Source organism: Culex quinquefasciatus, chromosome 3 (assembly GCF_015732765.1).
Source record: "Culex quinquefasciatus strain JHB chromosome 3, VPISU_Cqui_1.0_pri_paternal, whole genome shotgun sequence".
Taxonomy (NCBI): Eukaryota; Metazoa; Arthropoda; class Insecta; order Diptera; family Culicidae; genus Culex; species Culex quinquefasciatus.
This window is the reverse complement of record NC_051863.1, coordinates 21,445,478-21,458,638: the sequence shown is the minus strand read 5'-3', so window position 1 is coordinate 21,458,638 and position 13,161 is coordinate 21,445,478. Positions and strand designations below refer to the sequence as shown.

Sequence of the window (13,161 nt, the reverse complement as noted above, 5' to 3'; positions counted from 1 at the left end):
TTTCAACTACAGTTTTTAATGTAAAACCGAATTTGCAATCAAAACGTACTCTGCAGAAATCATGAGTAATCATCTGTGAATTTTTTTTTTTTTTTTTGAGAAGTTCATTCAAATTTCTGAAAATTTCATGTAAGAAATTTTGAAGTTGCTGAGATACAGATATTTCAAAAAAAAAATTTTTTTGGTGTTTGAATCAAGAGTCAAGAATAACATTTTATAAGGGCTAAATATCCATTATTACGTACAATAAGGCAGTCATTTTTTTTTTTCAGCCATAAGGGGCCTCCAGTAAAATATTCAAATTAAGAATTTCAATACAATTTTTGAAGTCGTAGGCGCGCCTACAGTCAAATTTTCAAACAAAAAATCACTCCTCGACTTGGCGATTTTGCGACTAACTGCGACAGCACTACACTGAACATGGTTTGTTGACTTTCCAGAAAGTCCAAGCCCACCTTTTTGGTCAAAAATATAGTTTAACCTGAATATTTTTTCCTTATAAAAACAATTAAATTAAAGCAGACAGCTAAGTAGATGTCATTTACTCTAATCTACCCATAAGCACACCCATGTAAGGCACCTTGTTAACGACTTCGAAAAAGTTTTCATTTGATTAAGATGAGACAATAAGATATCTGAACTCCGTTGCAAATTATCTGTTTATTCTCATTCATATTTGACAAAATACATTGGTCGCAAAGATTTTTTTTTTAACAATTTCAAATCATTCCAAAATACCGATTAGATAAAAATTACTAAACTCAAACTATTTATCTCCAATTATCCCTCTCATTACGCACTCCTCGCCACCACAAATCGCGGCACACGCGTTTGAGGCAGACGATCTCTATCGCGTCTCAGCGTCCATTAATCCTTGTCCGAAACAAACTCTTTAGCGGGAAAGCGTCCAAATCTCGTCAAATTGTCACTCCTCACAACCGTCGGTTGGTCGGTGATGACGACAAACGGTTCCGCGATTAATAACACCTGCCACCAGCAGCCCTCCAATTCTCGACAACCTGTCTTACACAACAAACAACCTCCAACTCCAAAATTGGGTGTAGATAAATTAAATTAGATATAAAATTCGTCCCGCGGGCGCAAAAACCATTTTTCGAAATTTCATATTTTTTTCAAACATGTGTTTCGTCACCTTGGTGTTGAGCATCATTTTGACATTTTTACGAGACTAATGTTTGAGAAGGGCATATTGAAATAAATAAATTTAATATTTTAAAGAAAGAATACGTGTTTGCAAATTATTTATTATTTGTAGAAAAAAAATTTTCAACTCTATTTAAAAACTACAGCTTATTCATCAAATCTACAACTTAATAGTGCATGAAATCCAACCATTCATCCGTGAACTCTGAACGCCAACTCTCAAGGAGGCTGAGGATCAAGTTTCACACCAGCAAATCAACTGGAAAGGAACATTACAAAACAAACACCTTTTTGGTGGGAATCAAGCCAAACAGCACACTGAGAGCAATGAAGAGTTTTGATTTATCTATTTTCTTTTATTTCCTGAAAGTAGTAGATTTTTTGCATTGCTTTAACCCAGAAGAATAAAAACAAAAAATAAAAATAATCTTCAGGACAAAACAAACCTAAAACGAAAATTCAAAAGACAAATAAAACTTTCAAAATATCTTCACGCACTGTAATAACTGTCTCATTAGTGGTGTCAAAAATTCCAGTTCCCCTCCGAAAGGCCAACACTCGTGAGAACAAAACAAACATCGGCCGAAAAACGTGAACGCCAAAGAATCCCTCCACGCCGTGGAAAGTCCCAAAATGCGAGACTCCATCGAAATAAGGTGACGAACCCGTTTGTTCACACTCTCCCAGCTGCTGCGTCTCCGATCACCTTTCGATATGGACGGATGAGCGGAACCAGATGACAGGTGACTTGGCCAAACTCTTTTTTTTTTTGCTTTTGCCAGACAAGGAGAAACAAATAAATCCTCACACCACACGTGAGCGACTTTTTTGGACATTTTTCAACGAAGCAAAGGTTCGTCACTTGGAACAAGTCTCCGGGGCGGATTTGCAAACCTGCCGCTGCTGGTCCTTTTGGGAAGGGAAGAAAAGGAAGAAGTTACGTGACATGTCGCCCGGGACCAACCTGAAAACAGAAAGAAAAGATTAAAAAATTAATCGAGAAAATAACGGGGGGGGGGGAATAAGGGAGGAGGAAAACGACAAGTCACTTAATAAGCTTGGCAATTATCAAAAGACGACTTGGCGTCTTCAAAGTTCAAATCGGTGAAATTTTTTCGCGTAATCATAATAACGATGGTCACATTTTGTCTCCTCCTTTTTGGCACGGTGACGGATGCCGCCAAAGGTCACGTGGTACACTTGGTCACAAAAAATATGCCACATTTTATAAATATTTTTTAGCTATATTCAACAATTTCACTATAGACTTTTGATTAGGTTTAAATTCCACTACAAAATATTTATAAATAATTAAATTTTAAACTTGTTTCAAAAAAAATATTTTTTGTGATCCAGTGTAACATTCGTTAAACGACCTTTGATTGGGCTTTGAAAAGAAAACGCCTTTTCAAACTAACACTTTCTTCCCTAGTGGATCACTCCCCCCAAAAATGGTCTCCAAGCGGTGAACCCCCCCTTCCTTGTGTAATGGATACCAGTCAAAGGTGACGCGAGTGATCTATGATGAAGCATGATCATCAATTTTCGGGGTTCGTTTGTTCGGTTGATGCGTGACTTTTGTTTTGTCTGGTCTTGTGCAAAGCAAATTAGGCGTGAAAAGGCTTTTGTTTTGGCAATCAAAGTGTGCCGAGCCACGAAAAACATGATCCTAACATGATAAAATTGAAAATAAAATACTCATCAAATTAATTTGTATTTGAAATCTTTTTTTGATAACTTATATCGAAACGTTCAACCGACCTACATTCTCATATGTCGCACCAGCAAAATTTCCTAATTTGCATTCGTAAGTGGGCTTTTCCATTTTTAGACCACCCTGAATACTGGATGCTGAAGAAGAGGCACTTGGCAAACTGGACTTGGCAGTAGAATCAACAATCAACACCAGGTGTTGGAACATACGCACTTCAACCGAGTGCTGTTTAACTTCTTTTTTTTCTACTCACTTTTCTGCAAGATTTTAATGCTTTGTTGGAATATAAAAACTCAAAAAAATATATAACATTTTGCTTTGAAATAATAGTCTTTTGAAAACATAAGAAAAAATTCAAAATTTTACCAAACAATAATTATCCCACATCAAATAACTCAATCGAAGCATGCCTCTAGTTCAAAGCATCCTAAAACTGAGCAACAAGCAAACTTTTCTCTCACCCTCTCACTAACTTTTAGAACTCTCTCTCTCTCTGGTGATGGAAAACAGAGCGAGAGTGTTACTCAATGAAACATCTGGAAAGAGAGAGCTTTTCTCATTCAGCAAAGCACAACTGGTAAGGGCAGGAAAAGAGTGTTGGTTTGGGTGAAAACGCCTGAATTGCGATATCAAAATTTAGCAACTTGTGTAAGAGGGTACCTCGAGAAATAATACAGGAGATTTAAACAATAAAAAGGTTCAATAAACAAAATTTTATTTTTGAATACTCCTGACTCAAAGCGGTTACAAAAACACCAAAAAAAGCAAAAAATAAATATTAGATTTACTGGACCTTAAAAAAAACTAGAATTTATCTTCCAAGAAATCTGAAGTTTTTTTAAGGTCCAATAAGGCCGATGCAAATATTTAAAAAAGTTTTTGTCCCTCAGCCCTGGCCGAGGTCAAGGGGGGGCAAAAAAATAAAAAAATATAAAAAATTAAATAACAAGCCAAAGTCTTCACATTTAAATGAAAAAAGTGTTTTAAAATGCATTTTACACTAGTTCAGTTGTTTTGCAATCATTAGTTTTCAGAAAATCTAAGATCTGACAAAAACAAAAATTGTATCGAAAAAAAAGATTTTGCATCGAAAATTTTCAAAAAATATCAAGATTTTTTTATAAACCCAAAAATATTTTTCAAAAATATTTTTTTCAAAAGTGGGCAAACATGTGCACTAATTTAAAAAAATTAAAAACTTCGACTATTTTCAAAAAAATCACCTAAAATGGATTTAACTTGAAAACGGTGCACTTTATCAAAATTTTACTAAAGTACTTTTTGATTGCAAATTTGATTTTACAACAAAAAATGAAGTTGAAAAAATGTTGCGAACAATTTTTCGATTTTTTGAAAAAAATTGTATTGATTCGTAAATTCATAACGTCATGATTCGAAATCCGGACACATAGTACCATATTATTTTTGTTATAGCTGGCAAAAAATCATGTAATAAGTTGTAAACGTAGAAATATCATCAGGATTTAGTAAAAACAGTCAGTTTTTAGAGAATGCATGCAGAATATGTCTTTTCTAACAATTTTTCATCAGAATTTGAAAATTAAAATGACTTGTTGTGCTTTGAATCCCGGACACTGTTAAAAGCTGATTCGAAATCCGGACACTTTTGCTTCGAATTCCGGACACTCGTTTTTGCTAATGAATCGCACAAATTTGGACTGAAATGTTAGTGAATGGCATTCTTTAGGTCTCAAATAAGCTGTTAACATCAAAACAATCGATAGTTTATATAAAAAATGGCTAGAATTGAAGAAAATCAAAACATAAATTTCTGCTTTGCCTTCCCGGTACTTCGGACGCCTATGAAATATTTCCGTTGAAATGTTTCGAATTTTTGGTAAACTTATAATTTTATTTTATTTAATTGTTTTGGCATTAACTACAGCGTTCAAACAAACTTTAAATGAAAATTGATGTTAGAATTCATCAAATAACACAGTTTTGGCATTCATAATGCGAACTTATATCCAAACAATTGATAAAACAAGTTGAAGTGTCCGGGTTTCGAAGCGTCCGGGAATTCGAATCATGACGTTAACTCGCTCAAAGATTTTTTGCACAACCTGGAAATTTCTGAAAAGTTGGCATTTTATGTCCTCTAAAACATATCAAAAAATAAAAATAGTGTTTTTTTGCAAATCAAGTTTTAGTGACAAAAAGTTAAATAAAAAATCACCAAAAAAAATTTTACCGTGTATCATTTTTTTCCAGTGTAGTCCATATCCAATATCCATACCTACAACTTTGCCGAAGACATCAAATCGATCAGAAAATTCCTTCAAAAGATACAGATTTTTGAATGTTCATACATCATTTTTGTATGGCCAGCTGCCAAATTAGTATGGAAAATTATATGGACAAACTAATGATGCAAAATGGCTTCTTTGGGCATATCGAAGGCACCAAAAATGTTTCAGTCGGATTAAAAAATACAAAAAAAAATCGAATGACCGAAATCTGACCGAAAACTGCTCATCTTGTGAAAATTTTAGTATTTTTTTTTTTTTTTTTTTTTGTAATTGTAATTGATTGTTCATTTGTGACGATAGCCTGTTAGTTTACAACTTTTTATCAGGTTAATGGCCTATCTACAATCACTTAGCTTAGAACATCTAAGTAAAGTAGTTACTTAGGAAAGTCTGCAACTTACGTTCGTCATCCACAATCAACTTAGAAAACTTGCTGGGCAGATATACGTTGCTATGCAGTTGTTTGTTTACCTTTGATATGGAAACGTCAACTTACCGTAGATTTTGAAATTTTCCAAACCAAACGTCAGTTTCTAATTTGATTACTTTTCCATTGTAGAAACTCAGATTCATTTCCATCGATTCAAATTCCTAAGCTAAGTGAAATTTTCTAAGCTAAGTGATTGTAGATAGGCCATAAGAAGCTAAGAAAAATTAAAATGCATACGAAATATCGGATTTATTGCTAATTATGAAAATTTTAAACCTACACAATAGCGTAAAAATTGAGAAAATTCTTTAAAACTTTCCCCAAGAAAGTATGGTGCTATCTTGCTCCTGTCAAATGATACAGCGTGTTCAAAACTGGTCTAAAACGTGATTTCCGAGCAAAAAAAAAATCGTTTTAGACCAGTTGCGAGCACGCTGTATCTTTTGACAGGAGCAAGGTAGCGCCATACTTTCTTCGGGTTACTTTTAGAGAATTTTCTCAATTTTAACGCTTTTGTGTTGGTTTGGAAAGTTTAATGAAAAATAAAAATGATGCAAATAAAAATGTTAAAAAGAAGGATTTTCTATACTAATTCCTATACAAAATTAAATGCAATACGCTAAGTGTGGACGGAACCAATCGCTCTCAAATTTTAGGGTGTTGTTTTGAGGCCCAAAAGGCATACAAAAAAACTTTGTTCTAGTTTGATTTGATCATTTATTTTTATTTTTCATATAAAGACTTCCAGTCAAATGCACACGCGTTTTTAAATGTGCTTTTTAACTATTTTTTTACAAGTTTATTTAACAATTATTTAAATTATTTTATAAATTTGCTATGGCTTTATGAAATCATAAAAAAATAGTTTTCTGGTAGAATTCTAATGATTGAATTATTCCATCAAGTTATTTTGGTCGACATCATGATTTACATGTTCTAGATCATTATTTGGAACGTTAAGGTCATATTTTTGCTCAACGTCCAAAAATAAGATAACGAAAAAAAAATCATGAACCGCTTATCTAAATATCCGAATAATCAAATTAAAACATTTGCGAGGACTTCGGATAATTAAGTCTGGACTGTACATTTAAGAAGATCTCCCTGAACAACATTTATTGTTTTCAACTTAGATAACATCCCGCGGAAAACTACCCTTTACGCTAAAGTGACAAATATTTGCATTAAAATATCGACATCGTATACCCTCTTCTGCCTCAAGAGCTTTCTCGTGATCAAATAGGTAGTGTGTTGTTGCCGTGGAATCCCACGGACGTCGTCGTCGTCGTTGTTGTGGCCACGATTTTTATCATCCTCCCGATTGACGTCTTCAGAGCTCAAGATGTGTCCCTGCCGCGATTCGGACCACCGACGAAACTGGATTCCTCCTTCTTTTTTTCACTTGACGTCAATCGGACGTGTGCCATCAAATCTGGTTATTCTGGATAAGCAAATTTACAAGATTAAAAAAACTACGCAAGGATTGATCGTCTTTATTCGAAGGGGAAGCGGGAGGTTGTTATAAAGGGGTTTTATTGGTCCTAACCTCAAACAAATCCACGAGCGCGAATATTGGTGGACGAACATTGACGCACGGAATTTACCACAACACTCGCAATATGTGCGACAATCAGGTGTGCGCAAAACAAAAACAAAGTCGAGCTTATCGCTTTGAGGTGCACAACTTTGATTAAGTTTGTACAGTGCGAGAATGATAGCATGATTACACCATGGAGCCCGTGGCTATCGTAGTAGGCAGTGCACTGATTCGGCTGCGTTGACTGGATTGGGTTTAAAAATGCGTCATATCAAGGAAGGCTGTCAAGGTGACATATTGATATTGTAGTGTATTCGTGACGCAATTAACATTTTGACAAAAAAAAGCAACATGTCAAAGCCCAAAGTGGAACACATTCCTGGTCCACGTAACACAAAGCACCGTAATCGATGGAAAGCGTACTTTCTTCTAAGTCATCATCCTTCTTGTTCAGTCGATTCTCTTCGGCAATTTCGCCCCAACTCCCGGCCAGCTCAGCTGTTTCAGCGCAATCCACTTGAACCGGTCATCAGTACTCTGCAGATTGACGTCATTGCGCGCACCAGCACCGATTTGTAGGAGCTAGAGAAATTCCGGCTAGTTCTTAAGTTTTGCCACAGTAAAGGGGGGTTGATCCAACGGATATACGGATCTTAACGCCGAGCCTACTTTGTGAGCCATCTTCACCCAACTGGTTTAATTGAGTTAGTTTGAAACATATTTTAAAATCGATTATGACTATTTAATTAATTGTTCACGTAATCTTGAACGTCCATGATCTACAAACTGACATGGTGGGCGCCGTTGGTGACCAACGACTGTTGCCTGTTCGCATCAGCTCTTGTTTTGATGATCTTGATGTTTTATCTTTTCAGAGCTTATTTTTTCTATTTTGTTCTATTTTCAAAAATAATACACTTTGAAAAAAAAAGTTGAGCCAGAAGATTTGAAAAAAGGCTCATCCTTCAGTCGCCCAAGCAGTCCCAACCATTCTTCGCCGGCATCATTCTCATTCGCCGCATGAACCGAATTACTCCGCGCGGAATCACCAATTCCACTCCATTGACGTCAGTGCGGGGAGCGATCCAATGTGAGTGGTGGCATATCAGAAGAAGAAAAAAAAACACGCTCAATAGAAGAAGCAATCGCCTTCCCTCGCACACCACTTGTTTGCCGGTCTTATCTCCCCGATGTCGGGGGCTTGTTGTTTCCCGCGGATCTGCGCGGGTTCAATATGTTGAGTGAAATTGATGGGTCTTGTTTTTTGTGGGGTTGGAGGTTGTCGGAAAAGGGAGCTATTTTTTAGATTTGAGATTTTTTTAAATTTGATTTGTCGAGGGAAATGAGGAGAAAGTGTGATAAACAAAACTTTTAAAAGAATTAGTAAAATACTTCTGAAGAATGCATGTTCTGGGATAAAAAAAACAAGGTATTTATTGAGGAAACCATTGAAGACTAACCAAATATTCATGAAATTATACAGTTTGGTAAGCCATTGTATACATTCAAAAAGCCATGACATACTTCGTGCGAATTCTAATCTTATCTCATCCAATATAACCCAAACGTAGTCAATTCAACCGACGGAGTTTGTAGAATTTCAAGATGATCTCAGTTCGCCAAGCCAGTACTTACGAAATTTCGATTTGGTTTGTGATAAGTGACAGAACACTCCAAACGTCTTCACTCACACAGTCATTGACTCCTCTCTAGAAATACATTCGCTTAGAGGTCGTTTGACATTCTACCGAGATTCCGATCATCTCTCTCTTGATCGCATTCAGATTACTTCTGTCACCACGCAGCACACACAAGAAAGAAAGAGACGAAAACAAGAGAAAGAGCACGTTGCCTCGTTCGGGCGGCTGCTTGAGTGGAGCTCATTTTTCGTTCGTTTCGTCTTTGTGTTTACGTTCACCGACCGTCGTCGCCAAGCAATGACAGGCCTGTTGAGTGCTGTGTGTCAGCGATCAAATTTAGTTTTCGGAAATGATCGCTGACCGAAAGTTCTTTCAAATATCTAGCAGTCCCAATCAGTGTCAGATCCCTTTTCAAGCAGGGCCCCGGCGATGGCCTGATATGAGCTACCGAACAACATTGGCAGGCGTCGTTTGTTTACAAACATGAGATTGATTGTGAACGAACCGAAAAATTTACTTTTTTGTAAAAAAAATCTATAATTATTGTGCAATAACTTTAGGTCTTACAAAACAGACAAAATTTTGTTAAATTCTTGAATTTGCTTTATTATTATTTTTCAATTTTAACCTCTTTTATCGCGATTCTGATCAAGGTTGCACAGCAAATTATCGTGCCTTTAGAGTATCTTTAGTTTCCACATTGATTCGCTGTAGATTCGTGTTTAAATTTTGAAATTTAACATAAATTAAAATAAGTTGCAAAATTCCCAACTTCAGCCATGTGCAACAATTTCCACATCACCCATGCGGCAAACCGATAATAGCGTGATTCATGCATTCCAAACTGTCAAAATTCCAAAACGTCATTGCCAATCTTCGGTTCGCTGCTTTTGTTCGTGTTTGAAATTTCGGGCCGAGACTCTGTTTTCAAGCATTGCGCCAGGCTTACTGTACTGAGTTAGCCGCAACGATGATTCGTTGAAATGGGTTAAGTTTGGGCACGGTTGATGAAGCAAATGAGAGTAGAAAGATTATTTTGTTGTTCAATTTTAACTGAAAGTAATCTTCAACCTAGTTATTTTTCGAATGACGTCGATTATCTTTATTTTAAGCTGTCAAACAAAATAATTCATAACAATAATAATATGTACACACACCGATTTGAACCTTGTCTCATCATGGAACACCCTCACAAACCTTCTTTTTGGCGCGTCTCCGCCCTTCCGGGTCCGCTGAGTCGGCCGTCTGGCCCGACCGCAGCCCCAGATCCTGCAGCTGGTTCCGCAGGGCGGCATCGTCCGCGTCTTCGCAGCTAAGCGTCGAGCAGGTCGAACAGTCGGAAACCTTCCGCTCGGGTGTCCTCAGCCCGCACTGGTAGTCACAACCCTCCAGCGCGCTGATCGACGATCCGCAGTAGTTGAGGTTGCTACAGGAGGACGCCGCACTGACGTCCGACTCGCAGTCGGTGGAGGCCCGGCGAAGCCGATGCCGGCGCAGGTACTCGATCTCCTCCAGCGTGATACCGCACATGGTGTCGTCCGAATAGTCCGACACTACGACGGACGGTGTGCGGACGTACCGGACGCCGTCCATGCCGGAATCGCTTACGTAACTTTGGGCGGACTCTCGCCGCGAGATCGAATTGCTGAGACAGCCGAGCGCCTCCATGGAGCCGTCTATGGGTTGTGTTTGAGGCAGCTCGATGAGCTGAGCCTCCAGGATCATCTTACTGCGGACGACGGCCGGACATTGGTTGTGGTCGCTGGTGAGGATCGGACAGTCGGAGGTTGGGAGAAGAGCAGGTTCCGGGACGGGTAGCAGAGCTGAACGGAGTGGGATGTCCGAGACTCCGAGTGTCATACGGCGAGCCTTCCCGACACTGCTGATGATCTGCTGCTGCTCCTGTTGGGTCAGATCTTCGTCCAAGCCGAGTGCCGAGTCCGAGCTGGACGATCGGGTCACTTTATCGCGGGGTTTCATCTTGGCAAGCACGGTTTCGTCTTCCTCGTCGCTGGAACAGTACGGACTCTGTCTGGTAGCGCTCCAACCGTCTTCTTCCGGAGCGGAACTCTTGTTCTGTGCCCGTAGTCTGCCACTACTGGACGCGTCCACGCTGGTACTGCTTACCGTGCTGGACTGCAGCTCGGTTGGAACATTCGCGGTCGTCTTATCGCCCGGCAACGTCCCAGCCGTCTTATCTAATCGTCTTTTATCACCATCGCCAGCCGTCCGTCCCGCCACCACCCGGCTCGCGAACCGCGCCATCTCGGCTTCCTTCTGCTTGATAATGTTTGCGTACAGCTCAATTAGCCGTTCAACGCACGGAAACCGGATCATCTCTTCGTCACTTTCCACCCCGGAAGAAAAGGACCCCGAGCCCGACCTTCCGGAGATGCGTTGACCCGCCGTCCCGTCATCTCCATCCCCGCCACCACCATCATCATCATCCGCGGTGTCCTCGGCCCAGAATCGCTTGTAAACAGCGGTCTTTCGCTGCCGTAGCCTACTACCCTTCATCGCAGTAGCCGTTGTCACCCCGGTCATCTTGCCGTTGTCGTTGTCTAGCCCGCGACGGTTCTTATCAGAGCAACCACGGCAGGCACTTGTCTTCGGTTTGACGTCAGTGGCCTGCTCGTCTAATTTGCAGGACGTCAACGGCGGATCGGTCATTCTAATCCGACGCGGCAAGGGATGACTAGATAAAACCGCTGGTGCATTTCCAAGTCCGATATCGGCAGGGAAATTCCCAAAACCGGGACTGTGTCATTACGATTGATCCGGGGAGGGTTGTGACTACTTGTTGCGTTCGCAAAACCGGTAAAAATCGGACTCTTATCTTGACACGAATAAATCTGAAATGAAACATAGAGAGAAAGATAAGAGTATAATTAGTGCCTTGCTGTGGTGTGGGGACCCGGCCCGTAATGATGGTCATGGTGAGGGGGTATTTTATATGGTTTCTTTTTTCGTTGTGCGATATCGAAATTGTGTTTGATGACAATTTTGAACAAAGATAAGACGACAGGTCAATTAGAAATTTTGCAGTTGTCGAACAAAGAAGAAAAATCGAACTTGAAAGATCACTTGATTGAAGTCAACGCCAACGTTGCTAACGCTAAATCAACGCTAACGCTAACCGTTTTTCACCCAAGAACATGTTCAAGGTTGCAACCTTGAACGGTACGGTATCGTAGACGCAGCATGCTGCGACCTGGCAATTTATTGAACAATCCTAAAAAAAGAACACAACAATCAACAACATCTCCAATCGCTTCAATTGGCCATTAGTCTGTCAAAGTCAGATGAAGTGGTTTGGCACCTTCTCTCCTCATACCAAGCAGAACATCCAGCTTGAGCAGAAGTACCCCCAGGCCGTTTCGTGTACCATCTGTACCATCAACCCCCCCTTCGGACAGACAGCATCAAAACACGTCAAAAGCCTGCCCCCTGATTATCAACAATGTTCATCAGACCCAGCACCAACCGGAGAAGTGAATGACTTCCACCAGAGCGAATGAGAACCGTGTGTACGCGGTCAGTTGAGCAACTTAACCGCTGCGGCACGGCATCAGCACGGCTCGTTTGGTTAATTACCGTGAGCTTACTCATCGCCACTTAAGCCACCATAAAATTGGGGTCAAGTGGTCAGGTTTTTGGGAGGGAGGGGGGACCAGCTGACCGGATCTTGCGAGTCATTGGTACACTTTCAAACAAAATATGTTCACTATAAAATACCAATTGAGGCGCCCCTCGGTTGACAGCTTGATCTGTCAAACGGAAAGAAGTTTGGCCGAGGGGAATGTCACTGTTTTTTACGATCACGTTTCAAACATCATCAGGTCAGATGCCGGCCGGCTTTTCTGTCCACGTGAAGAAATAGCTGAAAGTGAGAGTGCGCTTGGCTTGTCGGAGAGCAGAGAGAAGCTTTCGGTAGCTCAAAGAGAGTGAGTGGTCGGGGAGAAATGAGCAACTCTTAGTATTTAGTGTCGGTACATTTGAGTGGAACAAGCGATAACAGGGACTGATTAATAGGTTTAAGAATATCAAATCTAATATAAAAAATCATCAAAAAAAAAGCTACGTTATTTGTGGATGGCTCCCAATCGTAGATGAAATTTCAATGAAACCGACAAAAAACGAAAAGCCTTCCGTTCGTTGAACCTCGATCATCTTGAAATGTCCGAAAACACGATCGCTCCTAACCGATCATCCCTACTCTATGTATTGGTACGAATTAAGCCCGTATTAGTGTGTACTGGTCTAAACCAGGCCGGCATAACTAGTAGGCCATGGAGCGTAGACAGCGCTCGCGCGACCGGCTTCCCAAGGTCACGCGAAGAGTCGGGGCGTGCCCCCTTCCGAAATGGGGCTTCGCTGAATCAAATTTTGGGCTGGCGCTTAAAATG

General features: G+C 40.0%; 1 protein-coding gene across 3 annotated transcripts in view; it reads right to left on the bottom strand.

Moving 5' to 3' along the window:
- LOC6033023 overlaps nucleotides 1-13,161 on the bottom strand; it is a 115,432-nt gene that overhangs the window by 79,869 nt on the left and 22,402 nt on the right. Inside the window, exons 3-4 of one of the 3 annotated variants that reach the window (XM_038259584.1) lie at nucleotides 9,953-11,607; nucleotides 6,671-7,019 (exon numbers count right to left, since the gene is read on the bottom strand). In XM_038259584.1, the coding sequence (XP_038115512.1) occupies nucleotides 7,005-7,019; nucleotides 9,953-11,425 (1,488 nt within the window). In that variant the 5' untranslated portion in view covers nucleotides 11,426-11,607 and the 3' untranslated portion in view covers nucleotides 6,671-7,004. Of the gene's footprint in view, nucleotides 1-6,670; nucleotides 7,020-9,831; nucleotides 11,608-13,161 lie in introns of those variants that run through there. The other 2 variants (XM_038259583.1, XM_038259582.1) reach the window with 2 other exon arrangements.